This window comes from Capsicum annuum, chromosome 4, assembly GCF_002878395.1.
Source record: "Capsicum annuum cultivar UCD-10X-F1 chromosome 4, UCD10Xv1.1, whole genome shotgun sequence".
Lineage (NCBI taxonomy): Eukaryota > Viridiplantae > Streptophyta > Magnoliopsida > Solanales > Solanaceae > Capsicum > Capsicum annuum.
In genome coordinates, this window is record NC_061114.1 from 220488868 (window position 1) to 220505824 (window position 16957).

The following is a 16957-nucleotide window of genomic DNA, read 5'->3' on the forward strand; positions in this document are numbered from 1 at the left end:
GTTAGCTGAACCTATAGCGCATATAGACCCAATTAATACAGCTGTTCAATACAAGCACCCTGCCACTGGATTTAAGTGTGGCAATTGAACAGTAAGATTAGGTTAAAATGCCTCACATACCCACAAAAGCCAATAGACCCAATTAATATGCTACTCAATTAACTTCTATCCAACCTCACTAAGAAGTATATGATATAAGCAACTCCCGGAGAACATACTCTTCATTCTTTTCATTGAATCATAATGGTAAGACTAATGCCAAATGGAATTGGGTCTTCAGCTTTCTGGAGTTGGTAAGACTAAAGGCTCAAAGTTTGTTATTCCTTTCTAGATCTTTCTGCTTTAGCATGTGACATCACCGTCTCTATTCTTAGTGCGTATGGTTTTCTTCATTGGCTTCCATACATTCGCAACTCCTACTTTCTATCTCAATTTTCAACAGCATCCAATAAATTAGTTTAGTGTGTCCATTTTCTCTAAGCACAATTTACTCCTTATTAAATAAATTGATTCATTTCTCCTACTCTTCTTTTATCCTTTTCTCTCTTTAAGTGGCAGTATAGCAGAAATCTGTAGAATTTAAGGATTTGACTTGTCCATAGCAAAGCAACAGCGACAGGTGTGTGGGTTGAGAATGCTTGAGAGCTTTTTCAAGATTAAATTAAGTTGACATATTGTTTTAATTCGGAAGAAGTACAGCTTGGGCTCTGTAGAAGGAACATATACCTGTAAAAATGGAGCCACATAACAGAATCAGATAATTTAACATGGTCGTCCCTTTAAAAACTATATATCATCTTCAGGTCTCCGCTTTGATCAGGGAATTCTCCAAAGGTGACAAACATAGCCCTCCTGTCCCTATTCCTGCATTTCAGACAAGAGGTTGTTTAATCAGTCTAATCTCCTACCTAAACTGATGTGCCACTTTGAATCCTTTTTCACTTCCGCCATATTTGGTAAAGAGCAAGAGATGGAGAGAAAATAAATCACAGTTGTTGTAGTCACAAATAATGAAGGAGAAGTATCTAAAAGTGTATCCTTTAGACCTTAAATCTCTTCCGCCGTCCTTCCTCAGAACTAAATTGAGAAACTCGTGAGTGCTGCCTATGACCTTCATCTCTTTCTTCCACTCTTCTTGCTGGAATTCTCTTTCTTTCTTCTATTTGATGTCTAGCATCTCGGAAGAATCCGTTTTTATCCCAAGTCACATCATAATCAGCTCTGAGCCGTGATCCTTGCTGCACAATTATCAATCACATGATTAACCAATAACCAACAGCATCAAATGAAAATCTATTTCTTTCGAGAATGAGCACAACGTATCATTAAAATTGGAGTACATAAGATCTAAAAATATGTCACAGACATATGGCTATAAGATCATGTCATCAAAGGTAAAATGGGAAGTTTAAAGTTAGACTATTTCTAGATATGGATAGGTATCTTTCTTTTTGAGAAAGACTTAAAAGGAAAGTGTTTCACATTAAAATGTGATAAAGGGGGTATGAAAGTACCAAAATTTGCGACACTTAATAAAGCATTAAACTTTTTGATGAAAACTGATTAAAGCATTAATTGAGTAAGTCTCAACTGTTTTTACACTTGTCCGAGCACATGCTAGATATTTCACTCATAAACATCTTTGAGTGCTAAAGAAGATGAGAAAGACTAGTCCTAATCCATAAAGTACATTTCTCCCATATGTTTCAACAAAGCATCAATTACAGTGTAGATTGTAGACACACCTCAATCTTTTCCTCCTTTTAAATATGTAAAACCTTGTTCATTTCTTACAATTACCATAGGATGCTAACAATAAGAAAGGTTAAAATAATAGGCTGATACCTAAACAATTATACCTTTTGCAATGAGCGACCACATAAAACCTTCAAGGCGTCATAGAAGTCCTTGTGATTCTCAAACCGCACTACAATTTTACAGTGAAGACCAGAAACTATGTCTTCTTCATTGGCATTGTCACCTATATCATTGTCCTCAGCAACATGAAGATTCCTATCCAAGAAAAAATGAGATAAGCAAAATGAAAGATGAGAATTACCAAAATTTTTACAAGTATATATGATAAGCTTAACAGCTAAAATATGGAAATGGAGGGTGAGCAATCAGAAAGTTCTTTTCCCTTTCTTGCACAATGGAAATAATGAAATAAATAAGGGCATAGCAGACACTTCAAAAGAGAGGGAAAAGTAGGGATGCGGAATACAGAATAAGGTAGTCTCCAGCTCTACACAACACATAGTTAGACGTAGTTGAGACGTGATTGTTTAATAAATTGGTAGGTAGTTACATCTCTAAAAATAAAAAACTTTTTCAGAACTTCCCGTTGGTATCAATATTGCTTTAGAAAACTTTTTCTTAACAAAAGGCTAAAAAAAGCACCAGATACATTTCTCAGGTGCACAAGATATACATGAAGCTAGCTGCTGCAAGCATCCATGACCAAATAGACAGCATTCATCATAACAAACAACTCAAATGTCAAACAGGTAATAGTTTTTCATACAGTCTAATAGATAGTATAAAAACAACTAGTAGCATTTACCGTATCTTTCCAAGTGCAGAAAGAATTGTATGAGTAACCAGCATTGAGGGCTTAGATGAGACCCTCGTCTCTGCGAACCATCGTGATGGCATACCTTTCAATATGATTGTATCTGGCTGCATCCTTTCACTCCTCTGATATCCTGTAAAGAAGAAAATAGTTGAGACAATTACTTCAAGGTACCAATCCTGTGAAAAGCATGAACGATTTACACTGGCGCATCATATCAAGCAGGCGTGAATTTCATCAACACTATAACAGGGAACCAAGTACTTTTAGCTCGTACAAAATACAGCAACCACAGGTTGTTAGCAGTTTCAGCTTCATGAGGTCTTCCATTTACACCACATAACAACTAAAAGGTCTATTCTTTGGCATGTGCTCTTCTTAGCTCCTCATTTGAAAGTTAAAAGCCCGATTTTCTTATCTAACTATCCAGCCAGAATCTTTGATATCATTAGGCTGAGTGAGCTCAAGTTGTTAGCAGTTTCAGCTTCTTACCCTTTATGTACAGCTTCAGAACAAAAAGTCTTTCGTTTACACCACATAACAACTAAAAGTTCTATTCTTTAGCATGCATTCTTCTTAGCTCCTCATTGGAAGTTAAAAGCCCGATTTTCATATTTATGTATCACATTTGATCCATCACTTTTAAGGCAGATGGACTTCTACCCTAAGAGCAAATCATATAGAAAAGTGAAAACAGGATATTTTTCTTCTTATAATAAACGAAAACAACCAAGTTTCTTCACTATTCTTATTTTCTTCTTCCGAATACTACAGCAACGACATATACATCAAAATCCACTCCGCTCCATTAGATTCTTTAACGGACATTTTCTACTAACATACAACTCTCACTCTAGAACTCCTCCCATTCAGCCATACATTTTTCAAAGTTGAAACTTGGAACATGAAAACTTGAGTTTTTAAAGTTTTGATTTTTGGAACTTGAAGTTGTGTTTGGACATGCATTTTACTTTGAAAAGGAGCGGAAATGAACTTTCTCCCAGAAACTTGCTTAAACCAGTTCCTGGGAACTTGAAAATATTCGAAGACCAGATTTTGAGATCAAATTTCAACGCCAAACAAATTATTTGAATAGTAAATTTCAAAATCTGATTCAAAAAACTACGGCCAAACGCTAGCTAAATAAACGTAAAGCAAGTGTACTGGCATTACTATTCCACTGCATTATATCCAAAATACTAAAACGCATAAGCAAAACCTCCCAAAAAACTTGCTCAGACCACTTTTTGGTAACTTGAAAATATTTAAATTTCATTAATTTTCAAAATCTGATCCAAAATCTACGACCAAACGCTAGCTAAATAAATATAAAGCAAGTTTACCAGCATTACTATTCAACTGCAGTATATCCAAAATACAAAAAACACATAAAAATTTTACTAACCACGAGCACCAAAAGCAATATTCTCTTCCCACTCCTTGTTCATTCCTTCAAAATCATCCGACTTCGGAACATCCACCTTCAACTTAAACTTCACACCTTCCAAATTCAACTCAATTCCATCCAATTTATCCACAAATCCCCTCCTCCATTCCACAAACTTCTCCTCCTCCTCCGCCTTATTCTCACCAATCACCTTCTCCATAAACCCTAAATCATGCACAAAAACTCGGCCTTTCGCCACCGGTTCGTCCCGTTTACGCTTGTTGAGGTCTTTGAATTTCCGAATTTGGAGGTCCTCCTCGAGAACCGTGATGGAGAATGATGATTTTATGTAGTCGATTAGTGATCGCTTGAACTTCCATTCGTCGATGGGAGAAACGGATTTGTCGGCGCGGTAGATTGTTAGTAAGAGCTTAATGCGTGGGATTAGAGAGAGTCCCGTTTCCAGTTGTAGGGTTTCGGTTGGCCGGAGAGTCCGTTGATTAGTCATCGCCCGTCCGGTCAGCTTAGTTCACACTTGAGCTATTTTTAACTTGGACTTACTGCTGACCTTGCTACTTTAATGCGTTTAGCAACTCTCTCTATTGACAATACTTTGATACTTTTTTCGGTATCCGATATTTGTATTGGAGTTCAACTAATTTAAATTCACATCAGATAAGTCCAAGGACAGTGCTCCTTGTCAAAGATTTTTCCTTTTTCGATATGCAAAACTCAAACCTCAGATCTTTTTTCAATTGAGTATATGCTATGCATAATTAATACATGAGAAATTTTAGTATTAGCAATGCATAGCATGTATAAAACACAATAGTACCTCACAAATTTTTTTACTGCATTTTCATTATATCTGTGAAAAATATTTTTGTAAATAATTATTTTATTTAAAAATATGCAATGCAAGTCATTTTTAACACACCAAATCAAATACCATATAAAAAATAATCTATTATTACAAGTATAACTAATACTAGCATTATTAATACATTATATTTTTCCTTATTCTTATACATCCCACCAAACAACTCTTAAATAATGAGGATGTTATAAGGTCAACGTAATAGTAAGTTATTACGACGTCGAAGAGCTTTTTATTTTTGGTTAACTGTGGAGTCCGAGTCAACTTGAACACACCTAAACTAATTTCACAGGTACATGTCACCTCTCACATGCAAGAGGTATGAGCTAACTCTATCCACAAAGGCTACAGCAGATGGAAGAAATTACCAAGTGTTTGTCTATATTGAAAATTGAACTTAAGACCTCATGGTACTCAACCCAACTTCATTGTACCACCACTCATTGTAGAGCCAAAAATAAAATGAAGAAAATACAAAAACGTACTCAATGTAATTTCATAAGTTACAAAAAGGGTAATGTGTGTATAGACCTTGTTATTGTTAAAGGTTGTGTTTCAATAAATTTTGAAACAAATACATCGGTTAAAGATTTTAAGTTATGTTTCAATTAATTTTGAAACAAATGCATTAGTTAAAAGTATGGAGTTACAAAGAACATGAATTTGACAAATTCATTCTTCTTTAAATTATACGTTTTAGGTTCTTGAAAGAAAGTTACTTTTTGTTTTAAAGTATTCAAGAATCTATTTACTATTAATTAATTAATATTTTTCTTTTGCATGAAAATTTTACCCTATAAATAGTGTTTCTTTTGTTTGAAAAGATAAGCACTTAAAAAATTACTTTTCCCTTGAAAAACATTTGAGAGACATTGATCAAAAGGTGAAATCACCAATTCAAGAATAGAAGAGCAACATTCTTGAATGTTACTTGTTTTGTGGCTTAATTGAATTCCGAAGATAGAGTTGTTACTAATTCTTCCGTTTGCTCGTGAAAGAAACTTCAACTATCTTCAAAAAGCGTATTATCGTGCTTCTAAGCCAAGCAAGTTTATTTTGAATTTCTTGTACAATTATCATTATTGTTCTAACAATTTGAAGCTAGTTGTCTCAATGGCTTCTACATCAATACCAAATAGTATTCCATCTTTGCCTAATTCTAATTTTGAAATATTTGATGACAAAGATTTTTGTAGATGGCGTGAAAAGATGAATTTTTTGTTAAGACGATTAAAGTTGGCATAGGTTCTTGAAGAACTTTGTCCTAATGCTCCTGGTTCTGAGGTAGCATCTGATGAGGCTAATTTGATTAAAGAACAAATTGCCAAGTGGCAATATGATGATTATTTGTGCAAGAATTATATTCTTAGAGGAATGTCCAATAAATATTATGATCAATATTATGTTAAATACAAATATGCTAAAGAGATATGAAACACTCTTCAAGCTATTTATTTAGCAGAAGAGGCGAGTTCTAAGAAATTTCTCGTTTCAAATTATATGAAGTTTAAAATGGTTGATGACAAGTCAGTCACTTAATAAGTACATGAATTCCAACTTATAGCTAATAAAATTGCTATATCTGAAATTGCTTTTGATGAAAACTTTCATGTTGGTGCAATTATATCAAAACTTCCTCTATCTTGGAAAGAGTACCGAAACAAACTCTTACATAAAAAGGAAGATTTGACTCTTGAACAATTGTTGCAACACTTGCAAATTGAACAAGAGACACGATGGCGCGATAATAATAGTTTGAAGGAACCTTTCATGTAAGCTCATATGGTTGAAGAAAAATCAAACAAGAAGGAACCTGAAAATAAAAAATAAATAAAAAAATTTCAAAGACAAAGAAGACTACAAATTTCAAGCGTAATGGTGCCAATTTTAAATCTGGTGAATGCTATCATTGTCACAAAGTTGGTCACTATGCGCGTTATTGTAGAATTTTCAAAGCCGAAAAGAAGAAAGAAAAAGCAAATAAAAATAAAAAAGATGATCTTGTGGCAATGGTCACAGAAGTATTTGTAGCGGAAGATCAAGTGGAATGGTGGATAGAACCGGCGCAACTCATCACATATCAGGTAACCGAAATTCTTTCAAGACTTATGAATTAGTGGGGGAGGATAAAATTGTATAAATGAGAAACTCTTCCTTTACTAAAGTTGTGGGAAAAGGAACTGTTGAACTGAAATTTACTTTCGAAAAGATAGTTACATTGATGGGTGTATTGCATGTTCCTGATATTCGAAAAAACTTGGTGTCAGGTAAGCTTCTTTCGAAGCATGGTTTTAAAATAGTTTTGAGGCAGATAAGTTTATTTTATGTAAAAATGGCATGTTCGTTGGAAAAGGTTATGTTGTAAATGGAATGTTTAAACTCAATATTGAAAATAAAAATATTTCTGCTTATCTTGTAGAGTCTCTGAACTTATGACATGAACGTCTTGGACATGTGAATTTTAGATCCATTCAACTTATGGTGAATAATGGATTAATCAAAGATTGTGGAAAGAATCATACTACTAAGTGTCTTGTAGTAAATGCAAGATTACAAAGAAGCCCTTTAAGACAGTTGAAAGGACTTCCACACTTTTGCAATTAATCCACACTGATATTTGTGAGATGGATTATTTGTCATGTCATGAAAAAAGGTATTTTATCACTTTTATTGACGACTACTCAAGATATACTTATGTCTTTCCATTGAAAACAAAAGATGAAACATTTGAGACTTTCAAAACATATAAAGCAGAAGTTGAAAATAAATTGAGTGTGAAAATTAAATTAATTAGGTCTGATAGAGGTGGAGAATACTTAAAGTCAAATTTTATTGATTTTTGTGAGAAAGAAGGTATTGAAAAATAATTAACCATGTCCTATACACCACAACAAAATGGTGTAGCAACAAGAAAAAATAGGACTTTCATAGAAATGGTTAATTTTATGCTTTATGGATCTGGTATGTCTGAAAATTTATAGATTGAAGCCTTACTTTCAGCATGTCATATTTTGAATAGAATTACTTCCAGGAATCATGATGCATCTTTATATGAACTTTGAAATAATCGAAAACCAAATATAAATTATTTTAAATTATGGGGTTGCTTGGCTCATGGGGTTGCTTGGCTCATGTTTGATTACCAGATCAACATTTAACCAAGATTGGCTATAGAGGAGTAGATTGTGTGTTTATTGATTATTCACAAACCAATAGGGCTTATAGATTTTAAATCTTGAGACCCCAAGTTCTCACACAATTATTGAATCTTTACATGCTAACTTTTTTTAGCATATATTTCCCGAGAAAAAAGATTCTTTTGAACAAGATTCAAGTTCTTCTATTTCTCATCTTAAAAGGAAAATAGTAGAGCCATTGGAAGAAAGTCAACCAAGACATAGTTCAAGATCAGCCAAATCAAAAGACTTTGAACCTGATTTCCAAGCCTATTTGGTTGAAAAGGATCCTGAAAGTTTTGCTGAAGCTATGTCTTCACATGATGCTCCTTTTTGGCGTGAAGCCATTGATGATGAAATGTATTCTATATTTTCTAATAATACATGGATATTATCAGATCTTCCTCCTAGATGTAAACTAATTGATTGCCGATGGATTTTTAGAAAGAAAATGAAATCCGATGGTACTTTAGATAAGTACAAAGCCCTTTTGGTAGCTAAAGGATTTACTCAATTGAAAAATATTGATTATTTTGATATTTTTGCACCTGTAGCTCGGATGACCTCTATTCGTCTCTTGATTACTGTAGCAGCAATTCATGGTCTTGTGATTCATCAGATGGATCTGAAGATTGCATTCCTGAATGGAGATCTAGACGAAGAAGTCTACATGAAACAACCAGAAGGATTTGTCATTCATGGACAAGAACGTAAAGTCTGTAAGCTTCTTAAATCTCTTTATGAATTGAAAAAGCTCCAAAGCAATGACACGATAAATTTAGAAAAGTTATGATTTCTAATGGCTACTTAATCAACGGTGGAGATATCTGCATATTTAGCAAATTTTAAGAAAATTCTGGTGTTATAATATGTTTTTATGTTGATGACATGTTGATCTTTGAAACTGATATCGAAAGAGTAAAAAAAACAAAATATTTTCTTGCTTCTCTGTTTGAAAAAAAAGATCTTGGAGAAGCTGATGTAATTTTAGGCATCAAAATTGTAAGATCAGCAAATGATTTGACTTTTACTCAATCAAGTTATATTGAGAAGGTTCTAAATCATTTTGACGACAAGCCTTCTCCTACACCATTTGATCCTAGCATCAAACTAGTGCGAAACTCTGGTGATATTCTTGATCAATTGACATATTCTTAAATTGTTGGGAGTCTTATGTATGTCATTCATTGTACAGGCCAAATATTGGTTATGCAGTAGGAACTTTGAGCAAGTTTACTGATAGCCCTGGAGTTGAGCATTGGAATGCTTTAATTTGTGTTTTAAGGTATCTGAAAGGTACAATTAATGTTGGCCTGCATTATTCTACCTTTTCAGCAGTTATTGAAGGCTGCGGAGTATGCTGATAGATATTCCATTATGGGGTAAGCCAATATCACCTTTGACTATATAGTGTGATAATAAAGCTGCTATATTTCGGGTTTCAAGTGATTGTTACAATGGCAAGTCAAGACAAGTTCCTCTCAAACACAATCATGTGAGAAGATTATTGGAGGATGGCATAATATCGCTTCAATATATGAAGTCCAAACTCAATTTAGCAGATCCCTTGTTTAAAGGGTTAGAAAAGGAATTGGTGGTACAAACTTGTAATGGGATGAGACTAAAGCCTGTTGTAGATTGATTGTATTTTATGAAAACCCTACCTAATAATGTAATCTTGGGTTCAAAGGGAAAAACAAGTAGAGTTACAATTGTGAAGCATATCTATAAAATTTCTTTTTTTCCCTAGAGAGTGAGTATGTGCATAAGTTGAGATTTTTTTTTCTCTTGATAAATCTATAAGATCAATCTCGGTTGGAGTAAATAATTATACTCTTGATAGATTTGACAGTATTCCTACAAAAGAAAAGAATGAGATTATATTCTCTTAATAAGTCTATACACTGATTTCGGTTGGAGTGTGTAGGAACACTCTTGATAGATTTACTGATACTTTGCTATAAAGGAGGATGAGATTAATTTCTCTTAATGAAATTCATAGATTATTTAGTCGGAGTATGCAAAGTTACTTTTGATGAATTTACCGCACTAAGTGCGAAGTGAAGGTCGCTTCAATAAGATTTTAACAGGAAAATCTTAAAGCACTTAGCTAAAAGGATTCAGGACACATGACTGTAAGGTGTCAAAGGATTTTGATTTTCACCAGAAAATGGTAATATGCGTGGAATATTTTTCTACTTCATTCAATGAACTACTTAGTTCAAGATTTATTCATTTAGTAGTCAATGATTTAGAAAGTCTTCACTAGCTAATGGTTAAAGTTCAAATGACACCATTATTGATGCATGTTGCTAGATTGCTGTCTCAAATGAATTTTGTTTTTAACGATAAAATTTCTTGAAACAAGTGGGAGATTGTTATTGTTAAAGGTTGTGTTTCAATAAATTTTGAAACAAATACAAAGATTTTGAGTTATGTTTTAATTAATTTTTGAAACAAATGCATTAGTTAAAAGTATGGAATTACAAAGAACATGAATTTGACAAATTCATTCTTCTTTAAATTATACGTTTTAGGTTCTTGAAAGAAAATTACTTTTTGTTTTAAAGTATTCATGAATCTATTTACTATTAATTAATTAATATTTTTCTCTTGCATGAAAATTACTCTATAAATATTGTTTCTTTTGTTTGGAAAGAAAAGCACTCAAAAAATGAGTTTCCCCTTGAAAAACATTTGAGAGACGTTGATCAAAAGGTGAAATCTGATTCAAGAATAGAAGAGCAACATTCTTGAATGTTACTTGTTTTGTGGCTTCGTTGAATCCCGAAGATAGAGTTGTTGCTAATTCTTTCGTTTGCTCGTGGGAGAGACTTCAACTATCTTTGAGAAGCTTATTATCGTGCCTCTATGTCAAGCAAGTTTATTTTGAATTTCTTATACAATTATCATTATTGTTCTAGCAGACCTTACCCCTACCTTATGTTTCCGGTAAACCCTCTCTCAGTTGCGACACGGGTGGGAATAAATGCTACGAAAGATAGGGTTAAGTCTGATATATTAATTGTCTAATCAATATTTCCGGTACATCCTCGCTCAGTTGCGCCGCAGATGGGAATACATGCTACGAAAGATAGGGTTGAGTCTGATACATTAATTGTCTAATTAATATTTCCGGTACACCCTCGCTCAGTTGCGACGCGGGTGGGAATACATGCTACGAAAGATAGGTTTGAGTCTGATACATTAATTGTCTAATCAATATTTCCGGTACACCCTCGATCAGTTGCAACGCGGGTGGAAATGCATGCTACGGAAAATAGGGTTGAGTCTGATACATTAATTATCTAATCGAGCTTCCATGTACTAGTTGATCGCCAGGAACTTCTTGATCGGTTATCAGAAGAATAAAAAAAAAGTTAGCACGGTCTACCTTACAAGTATGAAATATATATAATGATCGTTTTGGATATAATTGTATGATTAATTCGTAATAGCAATCATGTTGTATCAAGGCATTGCAGTTAACTACACACAGTATAACAGTTAACTATAGACAGCCAAAAAGTTCAGTGCTTGATTGTAAGCTGAAGAAAATCAACTGTGAGATCAAGATATCATGTGATCATGTGAATTCATTTGTATAAATGTTACTCCAAAAGCCAGCAAAAAGATGTACTAATTGTTATATACATTAACACATTAATACCATGAGTGATACTACTCCATGGCATGTTAGCCTATCCGAGGAGATGTTCAACATCGATAAATAGTACTATCCTGTTCGTGTTGAGAACTCTATAGAACCAGATAGACCTCTTGATCGAAGATGAAAAATATCATTGCCTTCATAAATCAGTTACGCATGTCTATGCTATTAACAAATTGCTAGGCTTCTTCGATTGCTTCACTGATACTGAACGGATGGCTGAAGTTGAGTTTTCATTTTGATCTACCTTGAATTAGTAGGCTCTGTCAGACAAAAGTTTGCACTGGGGCAGAAAGCTTCAACTCATGTGCAGCTTGGAAAAAATCTGCTGCTTGCTGGACTGATCCTTCCATCTTTGCAAGCATGCCAAGGTTAAACCACGCTTCATGGTTCGTGGGTTCTAATCGTAGAGCATTCATTAAAAAGCTTCTAGCAATAGGGACTGCACCGTTACCCATCTTCATCAGAACTTTCGCTGTAGAAACGATACTGGGGATATAATCTGGTTCTATTGATAGAGAAACTGAGAAAGCAACAAGTGCTTCCTTATGTCTTGCTTTAGCTTGAAATAATGCACCTAAAGGCATTTAAAGAATCATGGTTAGTTTCCGATAGTAAGCAAAGCAACGGGGAATACATTTAAACTTTGTACTATATTTTTTCACAGTTATGTTAGACCTGTTGCATGCCAATTCCGCGGGCAGAAGAATTGAATCGCTTTGGCTCTGTTTATACATATTTCAGCATCACGCCACGACTCAAGATCTGTGTACAATCCTGCTAAATCAAGCCAGGCTTCAACTTCTAATCTTCTCTGAGATTTTACCTGCATCACAAACAAAAGAAACCTATGATCTTCAATCTCCTTATCAAAACATGTTCCACATATCGAATTGTGTGGATTTCATATATTGGATTGTCAGGATAATAAATTCAATCCTCTGCTGGTATAGGAGATTAAATACTCAAAACTTTTTTAGTGGAAGTTAAGAAAATGTGTACCTTATCCTCTGTTGTGGACTCCTTTTGCGCTTGAATCAAAGCCAACAGAATCCGGTATGTCTCTATGGCATGCTTGGGCTGTTGTTGAGATATTTGAAGGACAGCTTTTAATCGTAGATGTTCCATTTGGTCAACTTGTCCAGTTTCATCGAGAGCAAGATCAACAATGGCTTCAGCATCTTCGAATCGCTGTTCTGCAGAAACAACTAAAGCCAACAACTTCCAAGCTTTCGCTGTACTTCCAGCCGACATTTCTGAATAGCGCATTACATTATTAAAAGCTGGAGTCAAGTTTCTTTGAATGGCATTTTCCAATCCAAGACTAAACAGAATTTCTGGATCCTCCTTGCTAACTGCAGAAGCGGAGTTTAAGGCAGCCAATGCTTCTCTTTGGCAGAAATTTCTTTCAAAATCTGAATGGGAAACTCTTGCAGCGTTTCCATAACAGACGCCTAGAAGTTTATGAGCCTGAACTAGGAAATGTTCGTTTTGATTTTTGGCCAAGTTAATTACTGCACGAGCAAAATTTATCCCCTCATGAGCTTGACGCAGATCCTGAGAACACAGCTTTGCTCCCAACAAGAGAGACGGAACATGAGGTTCCTGGTTGGCTTCCGAACATCCTGAAATTTTCTTAACAAGGTTCAATGCTGTATCATTCTGACCTGCAGCACTGTAACAAAGAGCAAGTAGATACCACCTTTCCGCTCGGGTATAAATTCCGGGAATAACCTGCTCAATATGATCTGCAAGAGACTCGAAGTTGCCAGAAATTGTCAGCGCGAATGTCAAATGGCTCATAACTTCCGAATCCCAGTCTATTTGACCATTTAGCATTTTGCTCATGAGTACAAACAACAAAAGAATTGCTTCCTCCAAGTTATTTTTAGGGGCTGTTGAACCCCACACTTGAAATTGAGCAGGAACCTCAACTTCAACCCCTACAAAAAGTAAAGTGGCAGCTAAGTCTTTTTGTATATAGGCCAATCTTTGAGGATCCAAATTCCATGGCTTGATTAGAGCCCTTCGATATGCCAGGACAGCTTCATCCAAATACCCTGCTTGTATCCATAACTTAGGAAGTAACTCGAGCGCTTTATGAAACATCTCCAGCAACTTGCAGTCTTCAGAAATTCCATCTGGTATTCCATTTGGTAATGCTGAATCGACAACATCCAGTATCATCTTGCACTCCTTAGCAGCATCTGATGAGTTTAAAAACCATATGCAGCCACATCAGTACCGAAAAAGTGACAACACACCCCTCAACACATAAACATAGTGTTCATCTGTCAATTGCATACAGTACTAGGATTTGACAATACATTTTCCGTCTTCTAGAAATGTAATGCTAAGCGATAGCAAAACCAAATAACATAAAGGATACACGGCTTTACCTTTGATTCGGCTGAGCTCCTCTAAGGATTTTGCTTTAAGCAAAATTGCTTCGAGAAGTAGACTCACCGAATGCAATGACATCACGCCAGCAGGCACGACATCAGCTTTGGAGCGCAGTTTTAATGGCCTCGTTCTCTCAGCAATGGCTTTAGACATTCTCGAGGACAGGGTTCTAATATCTATTCCCTGAAACACTTGAAGTGCAGCATCAAAATTCCCTCTTTGATATTCTAGCCTCCCCAACAAAGCTCTTGCTTCCTGCACCCCAACCACAAAAGAACCAAATCTACTTACATAAAGCTTAAGACCTTCCACTAAATAGGGTGAACAAATGAACCATCAATCAAGCAACTACTCCTCAACTCCAAACCAGATAGAGTCTGCTCTATGAATCATGTTGATTTCACAAATGGTCACTCAATTAATTCTTGATTCAACTTTTTTCAAAAAAGATAATAACTATTAGTTGAGTGACTCGTATCTTTAATTCACAATGCTAAATAAGTTTTAAAGGGGTGGGGGGCTTATTACCTCATAGTTCAAAGAAAGTGCCTCTTTTAAAGTTGATTCAACTTCATCAACTTGAGCATCATCAAGTTTTGAATCCCAATCTATTGTTCCAGTTCTTGAAGAAATGCCACTGGCTGAAAAATCCCTAGTAGCTAATGACTCAGGAGATTCTGGTGCTGCCTCATCAAATTTGAATTGCTCACCTGAACAAGCACACAACATCTTCTCTTTCTCCCAAAAAAAAAAAGCAGCAAAATTGCAAATTTTTCACACTTTTATCCACTCTCCAAAAGTTCAAATCTTTCTTAGTACCCTTTCACCTAAAATGCCAAACATCATCAAAAAGCATAAAAGAAAAAGCAATATTGGATCAGATCAAGAATTGTTATGGACAAAAAGATTCTTATCCAAATAGGGAAAGAACTTCAAAAAAAGATAACAAATTTACAAAAAGAAAACTCTAACTAAAACCCAATGAAACAGAAGAATAATTAGGAGCAGAAATTGAAGAAGACAAATTACAAAATGACAATTAAAAATGCAGAGGTGAAAAGGGCTAGACAAACAAGAGAATAAAGCATTGGAATTACCACAAAAACAGAAATAACTTTGTTTACATGCATTGTTTTTAGTGGCATAATTAGTCATTAAAAAAAATTTTTAATGAACAGTCCTTGTCTATGGTTCAAGAATTAGTATTGAAATATTATCATATGGGGTTTAAAGATTTAAGTAGAATGGTCCATATTTGAAATATTCATTCTTTATATTAAAGCACACTCAAATTTGGCCTCTAACTGGCCAGTAAAAGCTTAACTTTCCATAGGGATATTTAGAAACCTTTAACTCATCAAACGATCATCTAAACACTTTTAAAATTTATGCATGAGATATAGTGAAGACGAGTTAGAGTGTTCATTACCCGATGAAACTAAGTTGAACTTCTAAATGTGCATTTTCAAAATTGAAGTACGTACTCTACTCATCAACTAAAGCCAAATATGAGAGTAGAAGTATTATGCCTTAATTTATTGCTGAATTCATATTTTAATAATTTGTCCTGAAGCAGATATGTTAGTACAGATAGTTTTTGGACAGGAAAAAAGTAGGGCAGGGGGGCAAAAGTGGTTTGTAGATTCTCCGTTTCCTTGTTCCATTTATTTCTTTTTTCTGTTTCTTTATTGTTCTATGGGAAGCACTTGTGGGGGTGGGGGGTTGTGTCAGATGATTTATTTATAAACAAATACTAAATGGATCCAAAATAACTAACAGACATCTAATAAAATGATATTTCTCATATATAATCAAATGCTTTTTATTATAGTATGAAAACGATATTAATGAACCTAGTTACTAGAATATAGGGAGACAAAGACCTCATGGTACATGTGGAAGATCAAGATGAGTAGATGACCAATTAATTATATAATGTCTTTTTTCATTTTTGGATTTATTTTTCCCTGTTAGTATGATCATTTTGATGACTTGTAATAATAGGATTCCTTCATGGCAGTTTTTTTCTTCTGTTTTTTTTTTAATATGAATATAGGTGTAAGTTTTAGGTTTTGCATGTGATGAATGACAAGGTTGACAGAGTAGCTTTGCTGACAAAAAATCTCGTGGGGTGATAGTAATTTAAGGAAATGCTCCTATCACTACTTTATATATTTGAAATTTTGAAGGTAAAACAGATGCTCCAATGGGAAAGCAAGGTGAAAAGTAACATGCATAAGTAATTTTTCTATTACTCACCGACAAGTGTGGTGATATGATTGAGATTTTTAAAACTTTTGATCAAAATAAGTTATTTTTTAAATCAATTCATCAAAGTGATACTTTTAAAAAAAAAATTACAAAACGTTGTTTACAGTAACATATTAGATTTTAAAGAAAAAATAACGGATCAAAATGAACAGTAAACGGCATTAAAGTATGAGTCGTTACTAGTAGTAATGTTTTTGACTTAAAACATTACCAACAGTAACGAGATTCTGCAACTCTGCCACATCAGCTTTTGTCACTCTGCCAAATCGACTCTACAGAGTCTAATATAGCAGAGTTGCATACCATATGTAATATTTTAAGCCAAAAACATTACTGTCAGTAAAGATTTCTATTTTAACACCGTTTTGGTCTGTCAATTTTTTAAAACATAATACGTTACATCCAATAACGTTTATACTAATTTTATAAAGCTTTCAGAAAATTTATTACTTTGGTGAATTAATTTTAAATAAAAATAGTTTATTTTGATCAAAACTTAGAGATTCTTACTTTTACTCAAAAGTCTCAACTTTAAACCTTGATATGAGAAAAATCATATTTAGGATTGGTTTTCCCAAAACATAGACACTCAAACTTGTTG

The 16957-nt window shown here is 34.2% G+C and overlaps 2 protein-coding genes across 3 annotated transcripts; both read right to left on the bottom strand.

Annotated features, from left to right (window-relative positions):
• Positions 1-624: 624 nt before the first annotated feature.
• On the bottom strand, positions 625-4744 carry LOC107867238 (A-kinase anchor protein 17A). Its single transcript, XM_016713387.2, has 5 exons — positions 3978-4744; positions 2564-2705; positions 1860-2013; positions 1047-1238; positions 625-864 (listed from the first exon to the last, which is right to left on the bottom strand). The coding sequence occupies exons 1-5, from the start codon at positions 4465-4467 to the stop codon at positions 859-861; spliced, it is 984 nt and encodes a 327-aa protein (XP_016568873.2). The 5' UTR covers positions 4468-4744; the 3' UTR covers positions 625-858.
• Positions 4745-11588: 6844 nt separating this feature from the next.
• LOC107867237 (protein NPGR1) lies at positions 11589-15667 on the bottom strand. Of its 2 annotated transcripts, none has more exons than XM_016713385.2 (6): positions 15515-15667; positions 14614-14912; positions 14082-14340; positions 12685-13889; positions 12361-12508; positions 11589-12259 (listed from the first exon to the last, which is right to left on the bottom strand). In XM_016713385.2, exons 2-6 carry the CDS (start codon positions 14812-14814, stop codon positions 11949-11951), a joined length of 2124 nt encoding a protein of 707 aa, XP_016568871.2. In that variant the 5' UTR covers positions 14815-14912; positions 15515-15667; the 3' UTR covers positions 11589-11948. The 2 variants fall into 2 exon arrangements, with proteins under 2 accessions (XP_016568871.2, XP_016568872.2); XM_016713386.2 differs by lacking the exon at positions 15515-15667 and adding an exon at positions 15183-15331.
• Between the last annotated feature and the right edge of the window lie 1290 nt (positions 15668-16957).